Source organism: Zootermopsis nevadensis, unplaced genomic scaffold, assembly GCF_977971745.1.
Source record: "Zootermopsis nevadensis isolate Lab colony 2312 unplaced genomic scaffold, Znev_1.0 Znev_ptg000031l, whole genome shotgun sequence".
Classification (NCBI taxonomy): Eukaryota; Metazoa; Arthropoda; class Insecta; order Blattodea; family Termopsidae; genus Zootermopsis; species Zootermopsis nevadensis.
The window spans coordinates 4,220,494-4,238,702 of NW_028259163.1; the positions used below are offsets into that span (position 1 = coordinate 4,220,494).

An 18,209-nucleotide genomic window follows, 5' to 3' on the forward strand; every position below is an offset into this window, starting at 1 on the left:
CGAGGTTAAGAATGAGTAGGAGCTATACAGCCACCAGGGAATAAAGAGAATTTTCTATGAATGAAACGATCAAAATTTCAAACAGGTTAACCACCATCTAAACCGATAATCGGGCTCCCAAATAAAAACCAGGTGTTCCAGTCACTCAGTAAGTAAGAGAAATTCACTCAACCCATTCGAAATTCATCGATAAATTTTAAAAGATTAATTTAGTTACGAATGTACAGCAAGAACATTATACACCTTCGCATTTCGCGGGTGAGCCGATTTCAAAGCTCACAAAAGATAGCGTTTCGCCTAATATTTCCGATGCCATCTTCAGGGTGAATATCAAATGACCTACGTATTTTGTGCTATGTGATGCAAGCAGAATAGAACAGAAAAAATAATTACTCCCATTAAGTGTACATATTACCCAAATGTAATCTAGTTTTTCTCTCATACAATGTTGACTTCGATATGCGTAAGCCATGATGATAATTTTTCTGATGATGAATCATTTTCCGGAGGCCCAATGGAGTTTGATTTAAACCTCACGTATATCAGTGTTTATATTTCACCAAGACAACCAGAAACTAATTTGAAAAAAAAATTCTAGTTATAAAGAAATGAATGCACAGATTTTTAATGACAATCTTCAAAGCAGTAGAGAACTGTAGAATTAATAAATGCAAATTCCGTATGTTTCGTTCGTAATTACATGCAGTTACCAACATAACATTCGTGTTATATACCTGTAATACGGGTAAAATTGTTTCAAAACTACATTTCGTGGTTAGCGAAACTGTTCAGAATGTGCCTTTGTTATTCTGAAGAGAAACTTGTTGTTCGAGCTATCTGCAAATTGCTCGCGTACAGAGCTGAAAAACATCTGTGCCTGCCACAACATACAAACAGTCAAACTGGGCACAGCGTATACGAAAATTCGGACTTCATTTCAACGCGGACCTACAGAACCTAACCAATAACTGCTAAGCCACATTCTACACCTTCTTATTACATGTTACGAGTAGATAATAACTGAATGTAATGAAATATTTCTTAGAGAAGCTAATAATTGTTTATCTCGTCAAGAAATTCCATCGTCACAGCCAACCACCCTAAGATACATCCTGACATTATCCGTCCATCTCCTTCTTGGTCTTCCCAGTGGTCTTTTCCAGAAGATTTTCCCACCAAAACTCTCTATGCACCCTTCGACTCCCCCCCATGCGTGCTACATGTCCAGCCCATCGGAGCCTCCTACCTTACTCGTCACTAAGCCCAACCCTTAGCCAGATTAATCCGGTCCGGATCCCCACACACTATTCCTTTAATAACAATTTCAATATCAGCTTTCTAGCTACGTCTAGATCGTCTAGCGACTGGAATCTAGCTTATCGCCGAGGGAACCAGGTTAAATCCCTGATGAAGGTCCCCCTCCCCGGAGTTATTCACTTTTCGCGTATTAATCACCATTCACCATACTCAAAACTAATCTATCACCGCCCCAAGCAGTGTGCGACAGTCCAGGCCAAGAAACTTATTATCATATCCTCGGCCCAAAGTTTGGTGCCTCTTCTGTGACCCGAAACGTGACTGGTCTCAGAGGTAGTTTTGTAAGTTATTTTAATTAATTATTTATTCAGGCGACAATAATTTAAATTATTAAATTAATACTTTATATAATCAAGTTTTATTTTATAAATAACACGATATTATATTTGTAAGCATGGTACATACTGACCGACGTTATATCATCCTGAAGATGGCAGTATGATCTTCTGAAACGTCGGTAAAAGTCTACCAGACTATACGGTGCAGTATTCCAGAAAGAAATAATATTTATACCCCATCGTTATGATAACGTCAAATATCACAGTTTTTGGTATAATTTCACAAAATACGAGAACAGTGTTTTGTTATCTAAACTATGTTAATATTTCCACCCAAATATCGCAGTCTGAATACTTAATTTTAACGTAAATATTCTCACATGTTCCCAATAAGAGTTTCATGGTCAATAGTAGCCGACGTGACCTACATGACGTCACAAACAACAACTACTTTCTCTCATTACCGCGGACTGGAATAATTTCATTTGCGAACATCGTAATCAGGTACACTTTAAAACTAGCGTAGCGACGCACACAGCATACTAAAAGTATAATTTCAAGGTAACGGTATTATGTTCACACAACTGTTTGTTCTTTATGGTTCCCACTCAAAAATTCGTGTTCTAGAAGCTTGGAGTTAGATCCTCGTCAGTGATACCGCAGAAACTTTTGGATTTTCTCAGTTCCCCCACGGATTTGCTCAAATTTTTATTAAAATCACGACATTACACGGCCCAAACAATAACACAAGAAAAAAGTATGCAACATTTAGTTGGAAACAATAAAATAAAGATATCGTTTGGCAGGACTAGTGTAGAGAAGATTATAATATTAAAACGAATTTATAAAAGTAGGGTATGAATATGTTTATTGAATTCCAAAATCTCTGGATGGTGACTTATGATGTGATTTTATGAGCACGGTAACAAATTTTAATGTTTTAAGAACGCTGTCATTTTCACAAACAAAGTTCAAAGGAAAATTTTTTCCGAACTCATGTTTCAGTTCAATTTGACTATTATCATTATCTGTGATATCGAGACAATATAACAAAATAGTTATCTTACTGCAGTAACTTCAAGTACATATTCGGACCTGATGATGGCTAAACTTGGCCGAAACATGTAGTTCAAGGCAATGGACTGTGAACTGTGTGTGTGAAATTAAAAGGATTAAAACATACCTCAACAGCAAATGACCACTATATAATGGCAAAGATTATAACACGAACATTTATAAGTATCATCACATAAGGTCGAAAATCCCTTAACACAGCAAAGTAATGGCCGAACGAGCTAACAGACACGTTTGATCCACAGGATTTACCTGGAGTGATAAGAAAAACTGCGCTATTTCTTGGTAAGGCGTTGAATGATAAGCAAATAAATAAGCTGGAAGATCATTTGAGTTTCGGTAGCATGAAGACGAATCCATCCATTAATCTGGAGAACTTCGCTCTACTCGAGAGACAGCGCCATGGACTGCCCGAAGAGCCAGATTTGCAATTCATCCGCCAGGGGGAAAGCGGGGGTTGGTGGAGAGAGATGACGCAAGACATGGCAGACCGCGTCGATGCGTGGACAGAGCACAGACTAGAAGGCACTGGATACAATCTTCAGCGTAAGGGAATTTCAAATGGAAGTGAGCGAGCCCTAGAGCAAGGTATCATAAAACGCAGCGAACTGGAGACAACTTCGCCCTGCAGAATCTGAACGCAGAACACTTAAACTTCCTGCACCAAAGGTTAAACTCCTACTGGGAACAATATATCACACCTGCTTTGACGATCTTTTCACCTTATTTTGTATTTACGAGTTTCGTATGATTCTCAATGTAAACAGCGATTATTACTTTTAAAAAAAATTACCAAATGATCTTTATAAAGGTTATGTGTTAATTGAATTATTAAATATATTATTTAGTCGAACTTCAGCTTCAAAGGGTTAAATCGAGTCCAAAATATTCTCGATGAATGTTCAACGCCTTCGACAATTTATGTTATGCGTCCCGCACAACATTTAAAAGTCTCTTGTGCCAGTCTTGTTTCAAGCGCTTCGTATAGAACTATAGCACTACAGTAAAGTATACTGTGTAACAACAAGCTAAGAGCCATCTGGTGATTTGACTGTATACAGCTTTGTAAAAACATTTTAATGGAATACAGCCACGTTCATAAATTAAAGTGTGGAATAAGATATACGATAAACGAAAAAATAATAATTAAGAAATAAATAAAGTTATAAATAAACAAAGAACGCCTTCAGAAATAAAAAATAAAGACTGATGTTTTCAAGTAAGACTGTATAACAGTTGATGTGCGGGACTACATAAAATAAAAAAATCTAGGATATTTCTCGCTATGCTATTACTTAACATACGAATTTTACGGTCCTTTCAGGTGAAATATAGGATAGTACTTTAAAATAAACTATAACTGCTTCATTTTGGTTCCAACCCCTTTCATAAATCAGAGTCAGAACCATTCTGCCATTAAAAGCTATATGACGCACGCAGTTAAGAAACGTTATTACATAAAATAAACCAAAAAAATATAGGAAATAATTATCCTTTCAGATACACTCTAATATGATTCAATATATTTTCTGCTTTTAAAAAGAATTGTATTTTAATACGCTTTGTATATATTTAAAAAAATACACCTCACGCAGTTAAGAAATGTTATTACATAAAATAAACCAAAAAAATATAGGAAATAATTATCCTTTCAGATACACTCTAATATGATTCAATATATTTTCTGCTTTTAAAAAGAATTGTATTTTAATACGCTTTGTATATATTTAAAATAATACACCTCTGCTTGGGATACAATGTACTTTATAAGAAGGTATAAACTACACGTATTTCACTGCTAACATAAGGGCTTATGTACACAAACTAAATATATCAACAAACAGCGTGCACTTACAAAATCAATGTACTCCACTTCTGTAACTAAGCAACAAAAGAAATGTAAGCATCTTTCGCTACCATAAATCCTGTCACTATATTGAATAATATATTACACATATCCTATATTTTTATACAAGTATCATATTCCTAACCTTCTCGAAGGTATCACCACCTTGTCGAAGGCAATCTGCCGGGTGAGGAGGCTTGCGTGCTCAAATGACCCTTAGGGCTATGCCGGCCTGAGCTTCGGCTCATGGTAGGGTCACCCAAGCCGGACAGGTCTAAGGAGATGCGCTAGACTAAGAGTGATACCCTGGTCCTCCAGGTTGGGGGTTGGGTGTAGGGCTAACAACCTTTCACCTTTAAAAAAAATATGTGTTACGAAAAAATCAACCAAGCCTCGGATCAGGACGGACTCTTTGGCACGACCACGGCAATTGAAAAAGGACATGAGATTTGGTACCTGGAACATTAGGAGCCTCTATAGGGCTGGGGCACTGAAATCAGTGTGTAGGGAATTAGGTAATTATAAGTTAGACTTAGTGGCAGTGCAGGAAGTGCGATGGGAGGGGGAGGGCACGATCCCAGTGGACAATTTTACATTTTTCTATGGAAAGGGGAATGACAATCATCAGCTAGGGACGGGTTTTTTTGTTCATAGCAGAATTAGGGCAGCAGTTAAGAGAGTAGAATTTGTTAGTGACAGGTTGTCTTACGTAATTTTGGAAGGACGTTGGTGCGACATCATTGTCCTTAATGTTCATGCCCCAACTGAAGACAAAAGCGATGATATCAAGGATAGCTTTTATGAAGAATTGGAATCAGTATTTGATACATTTGGCAAGTATCACATGAAAATTCTGCTAGGAGATTTCAATGCAAAAATTGGGAGGGAGGATGTCTTCAAACCCACAATAGGCAGCGAGAGTCTCCATGCACTTAGTAATGATAATGGCGTCAGAGCAGTGACCTTCGCTACGTCAAAAGATTTAATTGTAAAAAGTACAAAATTTCCACACCGTGATGTTCATAAATACACTTGGACTTCCCCAGATGGCAGAACACACAATCAAATAGATCATGTTTTAGTAGATAAGAGAAGGCAGACAAATGTAATTGATGTGAGATCATTCAGAGGAGCAGATTGCAACACTGATCATTATCTGGTGGTAGCAAAAGTGAGGGAGCGGCTTTCAGTAAGTAGACGAACTAAACAAAATTTTGACACAGAAAGATTTGATTTGAAAAAATTAAGTGAGGGAGAGGCAAAGGAACAATATCAAGTTGAAATTTCGAATAGGTTTCAAATTTTAGAGACAAATGAGGATAATGAAAGTGTGGACATCAACAGGGAGTGGGAAAATGTCAGAAACTGCATCAAAATTTCAGCAAAAGAGAAACTAGGATACTACAGGAGAAAGCAAAATAAACCGTGGTTTGATGAAGATTGTTCAAAATTAATAGATCGAAGGAAGCAAACAAAATTTCAATGGTTGCAGAACCCAAACAAAACAAATGCGGATAATCTATGTAACGTGAGACGTGAGGCTAATAGAACCTTTAGGACTAAGAAAAGGGAATACCTGAAGGGCAAAATTGCTGAACTTGAGACAAATAATAAGGAAAAAAACATCAGAGACCTGTACAGAGGCATTAATAACTTTAAGAAAGGATATCAACCCCAGACTAATTTGGTAAAGGATGATAGTGGCAATTTGCTTGCAGATCCAATAAAAATTGTGAATAGGTGGAAAAATTTCTTTAGCGAGCTCTTAAATGTTCATAATACTGGTGATATTAGACAGATTAAAATGCATACAGCTGAACTGTTGGTGCCAGAACCTAGCTTAGATGAAGTGGAACTAGCCATTGGGAAGTTGAAAAGTTATAAATCTCCAGGAATTGATCAGATTCCGGCCGAATTAATTAAAGCAGGTGGCAAAGGGTTGCATATGAGGATCCATAAGCTTATTCAGTTAATTTGGGATAAGGAAGAGATGCCACATCAATGGAAGGAATCCATAATTATTCCTATTTATAAGAAGGGGGACAAGACTGAGTGTGGTAATTACCGAGGAATATCGCTGCTATCAACCTCATACAAAATTCTATCCAACATTCTTTTGGCAAGATTAACCCCATATGCGAATGAAACTATTGGGGATCATCAGTGTGGGTTCAGACGAAACAGATCAACGATTGATCAGATCTTTTGCATTCGTCAGATACTAGAGAAAAAATGGGAGTTCGGTGGGACTGTACATCAGTTATTTATAGATTTCAAAAAAGCCTATGACTCTGTGAAGAGAGAAGTGCTATATAATATTCTTATTGAATTTGGTATACCAAAGAAGCTAGTGGGTCTAATAAAAATGTGCTTAAATGAAACCTGCAGCAAAATTCGAGTAGGTAAATATGTATCTGAGACATTCCTCATCAAGAACGGTCTAAAACAAGGAGATGCTTTGTCTCCCTTGCTCTTTAACTTTGCGCTAGAATACGCCATCAGGAAGGTCCAAGGTAGGCAGGAGGGTTTGCAATTGAACGGGACACATCAGCTATTGGCATATGCTGATGATGTTAATTTATTGGGGGACGATATAAATACAATAAAGAGGAACGCAGAAGTTTTACTAGAGGCTGGTAGACAAGTGGGGCTGGAAGTAAATTCAGAAAAAACTAAGTACATGTTAGTATCTCGTCATCAGAAGACAGGCGGGCAAAATTATCTTAGGGTAGCTAATAAATCCTTTGAAAGGGTTACAAAGTTCAAATATTTGGGAACAACAATAACAAATCAAAATGATACTTGTGAGGAAGTTAGGAGGAGACTAAATTCCGGAAATGCTTGCTACTTCTCAGTCCAAAATATTTTGTCTTCCCGTCTGATTTCTAAGAACCTGAAAATTAAAGTATACAAAACAATAATCTTGCCTGTTGTTTTGTATGGGTGCGAAACATGGTCTCTCACTCAGAGGGAGGAACACAGATTGCAGGTGTTTGAGAATCGGGTGTTGAGGAGGATATTTGGGCCTAAGAGGGAAGACGATGGGGCGTGGAGAAAACTGCACAATGACGAGCTTAAAAATCTGTACTGCTCCCCCAGTATTGTGAGGGTGATTAAGTCGAGAAGAGTGAGATGGGCGGGACATGTAGCGCGCATGGATGGGACAAGAGGTGTGCACCGGGTACTGGTTGGGAAACCTGAAGGGAAGAGACCGCTGGGGAGACCTAGACGTAGATGGGAGGATAATCTCAGGCGGGATCTATGGGAGATAGGAGTTGAAGGAAACTGGATTTTGTTGGCCCAGGACAGGGTCCGGTGGAGGGCTTTGGTTAATTCGGTGATGAACCTTCGGGTTCGGTAAGCCATCTAGTTAGTTAGTTAGTTATCATATTCCTAACAAGTCGCGAAAAATGATAGAACATTTAACGCGATGATAATCTCGTAAAGAACGCCCATGCTTTACATGTGTAGACGTCGCTGATAAATAGCTTTATATTCTTGTTACACGGTGGTTTTATATCATTCATTAAAAGATTTTAAAAATACATATATCTGATATAAATTTTCAGCGATTTAAGACTTTAATACATAAGCATGACGCGAATTGTTACAATTACTGAAAGGGAACCTTCTGCTACAGACGTGCTGTAGATGTGATGTGTGGGCAGTTTTTTTAAAAAAGGGTTAGTGTATTCAGAGCCTACACAGTCTGAAAGATACGGTCACAAACAAATGAAAAATCTACATTAACGCTCTAGGATAAACATAATCTCAAAACCCTTATATGTCTGTGTTTGCGTGGGTATGTGTGTTTGTGGGGGTGGAGAGAATAAATTTATAACCACGTCAAGTTTACGTCACATAGTAAACAGATCAATTTCATAAATTCAAAACCGAAATAATGCACGGTGACTCCATATAGAAGTAAATACAGATTAAATTTATTTTCTCTTATTATTTTATCACTGCGAGATTAGATAAATATTATACCCTACTTATCGCATTAGTAAACATAAGATCATATTTTTCGCCTCACTTCGAAAGGTAGAAGACAGTTTTTGTACAAGAAATTTTCATAAAACAGTGTACAGGTCGCAAATAAATATCAAAAACGTGAACTATATAAATTTAATCTCCCTTAAATGTGTGGTTAAGATTCATGTACAAGTAGAACATTCACTTATTACTGACTACAAAACTGTGTAAAAGATTTTGAGCAATATGTTATTCAGTTGAAACGGAATTGTTAATGAATAAAAAGCAAAAATAGTAAATCTTCTGAAACGACACCTAACATATGTAGTTGAGAAAGCGTTGTTAAACAAAACAAGTTAAAAAGCTGTCCTCCAATACGACGTATAAACTATTCAGTTCATAAAGAAACAAAAATTAATATTGAATAAAAATTTTCTTGGATATTATCTATCGTCTAGTAAATATAAAACGTAAAACGACGTTTCGGAGATGGGACTCTATCTCCGTCTTCAGGTTCCTACACAATCCGGAGATAGGGATTAGCTCTATCCAGTGGGCCCAACTGTGTAGGAACCTGAAGACGGAGATAGAGTCCCATCTCCGAAACGTCGTTTTACGTTTTATATTTACTAGACGATGGATAATATCCAAGAAAATTTTTATTCAATTGACTCTTCACCATCGTCAAGAAGTTTTAGATTTGAAAAAATAATAATCATGCCTCACATTCAAAGCTAGGTAAATAATTCAGTTGAGAAAAATTTTGAAAAAAATAATTAATTCAGTTATTAAATATACCTAAAGGTACGCGCACTGACAAATCGTAAGCAGTTCATATGAAATCAAAACGCTCGCGTCTTGAATCTGAATGTAGTAACAGATTATGAAAACACTATTCCACTTTAAACTAGAGAACAATCTCGTTGCTTTAAAAATATTTTCATACTTTTTATGAGTTTAGAGCTAACCGCTTGCGATAAGAAACACGTTCTGGGGGTGGTCTGTTTGGAATATCCCAGTGTGAAGGGTCAGACGTATTTTATAACGCAGACCAGTGGGGCGAATGGTCTGGGCCAAGATGTTACCACGTTACCACGGCGTACAATCGACCAATGGTCTTTCGGGACACCTACTACGCTACAATTTAATATGAGGTTCAAGACACGGATTCAGCACAAGTTAATATAAAATACACATCTCCTGAGAGATACAGAGAGCAGTTTACTTGCTCGCGATGTAAGACTCAGTATGAAAATATTAAAACATAACACAAACTCAGTGCGCCAAAAACCAGATTAAACTAGAAAAAAAAATCAAGAATTTTCGTTTAGAATATATGACTTCCAGATTCATTAAAAACCTTTCATTTATACAGGAAAACATAAATAAATTATAATTATTACACAAATCAGTGCAGTATGCATGTGAGAGGCGAGAATCGAGTACAATATTTCAGCCGGAAAGCTATAAAGACCTCTCAGTAGACCTAGACGTCGATGGATATTATTAAAATGTACAAGTAATCAGGTGTATTACGCTACAAAATATAATTCCTCACATTACCCTATATGTAAGGTAAAGCAGGGTATTTACAACTAACATCCATAGTTACAAAAAAATAATTCCACAAACAAAAAATAAGTTATTTTTTTTTTAAAAATTACAATAAATTATAATAAACTTAATTAAATCTGATATTTCAACGATTAAACGTGGCGAAAGTTATTTAAGGTATCCGTAACTCCAAATTATTTCCTATATTATTATAATATAATAAGTTATAATTAGAGTGATGTTAAGAGTTAGCAAGAAACTGCATTTATTATAAAACCTTTCTTCGTCTTGTCAATGCAGCTAACCTCGACCTATTTCCCCCTGTGATCGGTTAAGGTTTTATAAATCATATTTTGACGTAAGGCAATACGTATTAATGAGAATCCAGTGCAGTATAAATTCTGTATAGGACAATGCATAAAAAGATGAAAAATATACTCTGAGCATATTCGAACCAAAGATCCCATGTGCAAACGACCTAAACTAAAGCAACGTAAATACATGATTCGACACGAACACTATGAGGCGAATTTAAAAGTGTGGGGACTTGTATTTCATAATCATAAAACGCGAGTCTGATACTTGTTTTATACATGTCTGATCACATATAGGACTCTGTATATTTTATAGTTTGTATGAGAATTTATTTGAAATCCAAAGTTTTCTTCTAACAAGATTTTAAATATTCATGAAAACGTATAAACTTTCTTGAATGCTGTGATACGAACACCAGCGGATAAATAATTTGTATATAAGATAAGTAAAAAGTTGTCTCAGTGTTAACGCGACGCCATGATGATATACAGCGTGTGCCTCGTAAAAGGCAGCCGATTCACTCACAGTTAAAGCGATCCGTCAGATGCTTAATTTAACAATTTAAAAATATTAATTTCCCAACGCGTCCCCACTACAGATATAAATTTGTTAATGTTGATTAAGGAAATAACCCGTTTATTTTGATAATGATACCACAGCAATAGACATATTTTCTAATAAAATTCCGTGTTATTGAGCGTTATATAATATGGTACATATAGTTACCACTGTGCTTTAAATTATTATAATAACGTAGACAAAACTGGGCATTCAGCTGGTGTAGAAAAAATTCATCTGAAAGGTTACAAACTCTCATAATTCAGACGGAACTGGGTTGTAGGGACGTGTAGTCTGGTAGAAGTTTACCGACGTTTCAGGGGTCCTTGCTGCCTCCATCATCAGGGCGATGACGGAGGCAGTATGACCTCTGAAACGTTGATTAACATCGACCAGACTACACAGCGCAATAACCCAGAAGACAGAAATCTTCATACTCACCGCTGTGAGAACCTCAAGTCTGTCACAATTGTTAAACGATTTAAGAACTTTCATAACCACAAAAACTATATCTGATATTTATTGACAAAAGGAACCTACAAAGTTTCAAAATAAATGCTGCTATAAATCCACGTTGTGCAATTAAGTTCAAAATGGCATACATCCTACATGATACCACGACTTCGCACAGAGTAATCGAAAATGCAAACATGCAAATCTGCATTTCTAAAGAACTTCCTTGAAAGTTCCCGAGGGGGAAACTTGTATCCCAAAATGTGATCAAAGTTAATGGAAAAGTGACAAAACTTCCTACAGAATCGTGATAATGCCAATGAGATACAGATTCTGGACAGCTTCTTTGTAGTAGGGACATCTCAGTGTCTCTAGCGGTGAACAGACGAACAATAAGTTTCGTTAACACACTTATCTTAACTCCGCTACATTACACGAAGAAACAGCCTCTGTGTATGGCTTGCTTTTGTTCTGATGTACATCAAAACCACTTCACAGACAACAGAATGTAATCTTTTATAAGAATATCGACGCTGACTAAATTTACAGTTTAGGTGTTCCATTATAGACCAACAGTTATTTAGAATTTCAAAACATTTTATACTTTTAAGGAATATTAAAACCACGCCATTTAACTACACTGAGACAGTTTAAATAAATTCCAATATTTGTCCTGTTTTATACGACCCATTTTAATATTATTTTCTACGTACAACCAATTTCCACACACACACAAAAAATCTTAAATTTCGCAAACAACTTCTTAATGATCTTTCGTCTCCCTCGTGCGTGTTACATGGGCCGACCCATCTTCTACCCATAATAATAACCACTATAAAAATACTAGTGAGTCGGACAATAAAATATATATTATATATTACATATTTTATTTGATGTTTGATTTTATAATGAACCACAAATTGGTATACAAAGGTTAAAGAAACCACTTAGAATGTTACATGAGGGTAAAATCTAATAGAAATCAAAGGTTTATCACGCTGTGTGGAAAAAAAACCCTTAGCTACACCATTATATTTGAGAAAAAAAAAATTAAATTTGATGGTCGCCATAGAAGTCATGAAAATATTCACTCTTTCGTCAAAAGAAATTCCTTTGGGCTCAACTGTTAGATCTACCTTAATACGAAAAAGTTCTTTCATCCGCTTGGCTCGCCACACGGCGTTGAACTAGCGAAGTGGATAACGCTGTCTCCAGGCCTGATCCCTGAATGAGAATTATCGCTTATCGTTTTTCTCTTTTCACTGTCATCACTGCCCTCTCACGTTGAAATTCTGAATGAAATGTACGGAAGGACTACTAAATGCGAACATCGTTTTCTGACTCATATTTGAGAGATCATTGGTTTAAATGCATCCTGAATGACAGACTAGATTGATATTTGGTTTTCTTTAAAACTCTTACAACCATTATTTCACGAGAAAAACTTGCAATTCTTTACTCTACACTGTAAGGATACTCCGACGTAACACAGTACTTAAAACTATTACATATTATATTTAAAAAATGTGATTATCATACCCAAGAAAACACACCGTTGATGATATATTTTGACTATTTTTATGATAACTCTTGGCTTTTATTTTTATAAATAAATTAAACCTATATTTAGCTTCCGTGAGGGACACGAAATTCTACGAACTTAAAACGAGGACACATACGTAATCTCATTTTACTTTCAAAACTGAAGTTACAAACGGCTAATATATTAAGATGGCTGTCTTATATGCTACTGTGTCGTGTAGTCTAAAAAAATTTCCACCGTTTCGGAGGTGCTTCCTGCCTCCATCTTCAGGGCGGGAATCATCGCTCTGAAGATTAAGGCAGTTGACTACACGGCGCAAAAACACATAAGACGAACATCTTCCTACTCGCTGCCTTGAGAACCTGAAGTCTCTCCATATAATAAATATTTATGGAAAATTAATAAAGCTGTCAAATAGAATTATCAACGATCGATAAATTGTAAAGGTTATCTAAAGAAGTATAAGTGGCCTATTTAAAAGTATTATCCCGTAATTTTCCTGGGGGGGGGACTGAGGAAAACCACAACCGCCCGGATAACCTGTCTCCGATCCAAGTTACGAACTCCAGACTTTTGAATACAACGTAGGAGTGCTAACCACTCGGCCGAGACAATCGGTGTCTAAAACTGTGATGACTCTAAAGTAAATGGTGTAATCGAGATTATCACATATCGAAATCTATACAGGTCGATATCAGAATCGACTTCGTATCATATGGTGAGGATTTACGAGTCACAGGATTGAAAATAAATGTGTATAAATAATTGTATGTAAATAAATTACTTATGAACAATTTTATTCGTGATCGGGGTCTTTAAACGCAACTGTACCAACTGTAAAGTATATTCAGTAATAACACTGTTCACAAAATGGACGCACAGCGCAACAATTTCACTATATTATTGCCCGCCAAGACTTTCAGTTCGTGAATGTCAAATTTACGCTCTCTTATAAAGAGACAGAGTGAGAGACTAAGACTAGCTCGCTTATTTAAATAATAAGCGAGCCAGCTGTACAGAATTTGTCGTGACGTAGCCATGGCAAACGGAGTTCCTAAATTAAATTTCACTTCCCATATCAAAAGTCAAAACTAGTTAATACTATTTAAACAATTAATAACCGCTTGGCACAGATAACACAGCGCTAGGATGAAAGTACGATTTTCACATGAAATGAGCGTTATTATTATTAAATTTAATTAACTTTTCAATGGCTCAAAAACCTTTAGTAAAACTCACGAAAAATCTATTAAGTCTTTGAAGAGTTGTTACGTGCTACAGACAGACGGAAGAAGCTGTCTCCTGGCTCGTGATACAGTGTGATCTTTTACACGGTTACCAACGTTTCACACAAAATTACCGACTACATCTTCAGAAATTACCTCCGTGAGAGCTACAAATATCATTACATTTCATATATTAACAATACTTAAAAATGGTTGTTCCTTTTGAGGTCTTAATTATTTGATTTTAAATAATTAATTAAAATATAACGTCAACAAATCTATTGGGGAAAAAAAAATTACTGAATAGGCCTAATACGTAAAACTGTTTGCAAAAAGTAAGTTGGTAGCATTTTAAATAAATTTCCATTAAAGATTTTATAAACTTTCCTGGTGGTCACAGAGGTCTTATAAAGTTCACAATCTCTGTAATTTCTTTTCATGTACTTCTTCTGATTTATCTTATGCACGATTTTCCTCTTCAAATGCTTTTCCCACGTTCATATATTACTCAGAGTATACTATTACTCTCGACAATTGCATTAGCTACCTTTCAAACTTTTCCTCCATTTCCCTCCATACCGCCTGAGCCCTCAGACTTCAACTTCCTGTCTGATTGTTTAATTCCCCCTACAGAAAAATCCCGATTCTTAAATTTATAAATTTACTTTTAGCCAGAACCCTGCGATTCTAAAACTTTTAAAGTATTGTAAACACGAAAACCCGATAAACCTGACTTAAAAACGGAAACTGCTACGGAAATTTAACTTGCTTCAGGTTTTTTTTTTACGTATATAAAACGAAACTTCCTGTTAACCTACTCGTACAATTTCCGCTGTCGGAGAGTCACAAATAAAAGATGAAAAAAACACATTTCTCTCACTTGCCTTTAAGAACACTACACAAATCAATAACATCAAGGGTTTCAATGCGGTATATCTCGTGCATAACACGTACTAATTAATAGTTTCTACTCACATTGTCTGCGACATGACGAATTATGACGAATTTCCCGTCTCAAACCTTTCCACAACTTTGATACGATCAGAGAGTACGCTAGTGACATGATAATCAGTGGTACCAACAGTAACATGGCGTCGAGGAATATATTGTAGGCTCGCTCACTGGACTTGGAAGGCCACTCTTCCCGACACTTATGTCTCCCTGCAACGAAACAACGGATAAATAGAACTCTGTTTGTCAAACACAGCTTATAATTAAATCTAGCTATGATGTAACGCAAGGCGATATGAATATTATTCCGTTTGAAACAGATTTTGGTTCACGAAAAAAAAATATTTTTTACTGAAATAGCTAAAAATACATTATTAAATAACATTATAATAATCTTTATCTTATTTGGCAAAAATATTACACAGAAGTGTCTAAAACGTAAAAAAATAAAGATTTAATTTAAGCCAATTTTCAAAATTTACCTATACACGATAAATCTTTAATGACTTAGAAATTTTCGTTATGCAGTCCCGCAGAACAAATGTTATACGCTCTTACATGAAAACATCAGCCTTTACTTCGTTGGTTGTACAGATGGTGTTTTTAATTCATTCTTCCGTACTTCGTGAGACTTTTCAATAAACTTTACTTCAAACCTCCAAGCCTTAAAAATTATGAGAAGAACACGCAAGGCAGAATTTCAATTGTTTTTGTGAACAGACTGCTGAGAGAGAGAGAGAGAGAATGTAGATTCAAGAGAGGAAATGACAGGAGAATAATAAAAATAGTATAATTAAGAGCTTTATAATTTACACTAGTCACAGTAATAATAGGTTTTGTAAATGGATGATTATAAACTCAATTATTAAAGTACTTGTCGGTAAAAATACACATTTAAACCTATTTACACCGGTGAATGATGCGATAATATGGAACAGTGCTACCTACAGGCGGCGTATGGCTCAACTAACCGTGAGGGCAATAAACTCGACCATGGTGGTCTGAAGTGTTCGCACGTCACGTAATACAGAGCAAGAAAGCAAATTTGTATGATACAAGTGTCTGTGTTAATGAAACAGAAACCACAGCTCACGACGTTGACTAAAGATGTTTCCATTTGACATTTGTATTTGACTACGTCGGTTTAAGCCTGTATTTTATTACGAACATAAAACTTGGGTACATTCAACAATTTTTGGGACGGTTCATTAAATTGTTAGCCTTATACAATGCTTGAGTATAATTCCTTATTAAAGTATCTGTCAATAGCAAACAGCCTACGACATCAAACACTAACGGAACGAAACTAAATATAAATTAGACAATTTCCAAAGACGCAGAAAAAGTGTCCTCAAATTGCAATTTATTTTACATCTAAAAGCATTAATAAGAAATTAAGCATCGATATGTTTACTAAAATAAACTGTTCTGAAATTCAGACAATTCAGAATCAAATCATAATTACGTAAACGCAATACGCCGAAAAGTGATAATCAAACAAATTGACAATAATAATAATTCAATTCCTTTATTAACAACAAAAAACACGAGTAATAATTCCGATGATAAATTCTCACCAACACCGAACACTTGTTACATCATGTATTAATACCAACAGGTTGTCATAAAAACTGCAGGGGACAATATATTACGTTAAACAGTACGTTATGTTCTGAATTAACGTTGTGTTATAAACATTACAACAGAAAACAAAGGGTTCCATACTGGGCTACGAACATATAACACAAAACGGCAATGGGACAATCAATCGCTAGAACCAGTAGGAAATAGAGCCCCCCTGGGAATATGGCAGCTACGCCGTTAAAGCTACTATGTATCCATCCGCGTGTTAAGCTACTACGTATCCATCCGCGCCTTACTACTCCCTGCTGTGTCGTCACGTCACGATGAAAGCAGGCCATGACAGTACGCAGTTCAATTAATCGTTTCGTAACGCCTTGAAGCCGAAGTTCGTCTAAGCATTATCTGAGTTGAGTCCCTACCTCAAAGAAAACTGATACACATAATATCCTCACGCGTTCTTTACAACATGCATTTAGATAGTTCCCACTTTGACCACCAGATCGCTGTACCGCTGTCTCTTTCGACAGGAATTCGAAGATAAATCTCACAACAGAGATGGGCTACCAAGACTGGTTATTTCGTGGTTCTCGTTAGACACTCCAGACCGTACCTTAAATTAGGTATCAGATTCTGGGTATGCGTTAATTCTATTTTGTCGTGAGATATTTAGGGCTAACTGTAAGAAGGAATAGAACAGAAAATCTAATTTTCAAAATTATTTTACTATTGGTTCACCTGCTATAAAAATTTGAATCCATGCGTAATAGTAGATTATAATTTAACACACAGCTCATGACTAATTACATTATACTTCATATTTAATTATATGAGATTTTTTATTTGTAGTGTTCTGTCTGACGACAGGTCCATATGAACAGGATCCTTCCATCCTTTTCTCGGACTGGGACCTGTTCATATACGTTCTTGGCAGATGATCCAGAAGAGGTTTGCCATTGCCTTCTTCTGTGTGTGAATGGAGTAATTGTTGGGATGCCACGGAGGAAAACTCCGTGTTGCCTAGACCACGGCCTTGCCCAACACAAGTTATAAATTCGGGCACCGCCGGGAATCGAACCCGAGACCCCCCAGGATTACAAGGCCAGCGTTCTAACCGCTAGACCACCTCATCTTATTATTATTTAGTGTTCTGTCTGACGACAGGTCCATATGAACAGGATCCTTCCATCCTTTTCTCGGACTGGGACCTGTTCATATACGTTCTTGGCAGATGATCCAGAAGTGGTTTGCCATTGCCTTCTTCTGTGTGTGAATGGAGTAATTGTTGGGATGCCACGGAGGAAAACTCCATTGTTGCCTAGACCACGGCCTTGCCCAACACAAGTTATAAATTCGGGCGCCGCCGGGAATCGATCCCGAGACCCCCAGGATTACAAGGCCAGCGTTCTAACCGCTAGACCACCGTGGCACGGTTATATGAGATATAGGAGGTAATACGGCCATATCAAACTTTTTATCTCCTTGAACCACAAATCGATAAAAAATATCACGAATTCTTGACACTGACACTAAATGGA

At 36.4% G+C, this 18,209-nt stretch overlaps 2 protein-coding genes across 8 annotated transcripts in view; one reads left to right on the forward strand and one right to left on the reverse strand.

Moving 5' to 3' along the window:
* LOC147872020 (luciferin sulfotransferase-like) overlaps positions 1 to 4,633 on the forward strand; it is a 28,782-nt gene extending 24,149 nt beyond the window's left edge. For both annotated transcript variants that reach the window (XM_087359483.1, XM_087359484.1), the window contains exon 7: positions 2,915 to 4,633. In XM_087359483.1, coding sequence (XP_087215609.1) covers positions 2,915 to 3,307 — 393 coding nt within the window. In that variant the 3' untranslated portion in view covers positions 3,308 to 4,633. The remainder of the gene's footprint in view (positions 1 to 2,914) is intronic.
* Positions 1 to 18,209, reverse strand: part of LOC110827014 (cholecystokinin receptor-like) — a 212,204-nt gene that overhangs the window by 40,053 nt on the left and 153,942 nt on the right. For all 6 annotated transcript variants that reach the window (XM_022058226.2, XM_022058225.2, XM_022058224.2 and 3 more), the window contains one exon: positions 15,115 to 15,300. In XM_022058226.2, coding sequence (XP_021913918.2) covers positions 15,115 to 15,300 — 186 coding nt within the window. The remainder of the gene's footprint in view (positions 1 to 15,114; positions 15,301 to 18,209) is intronic.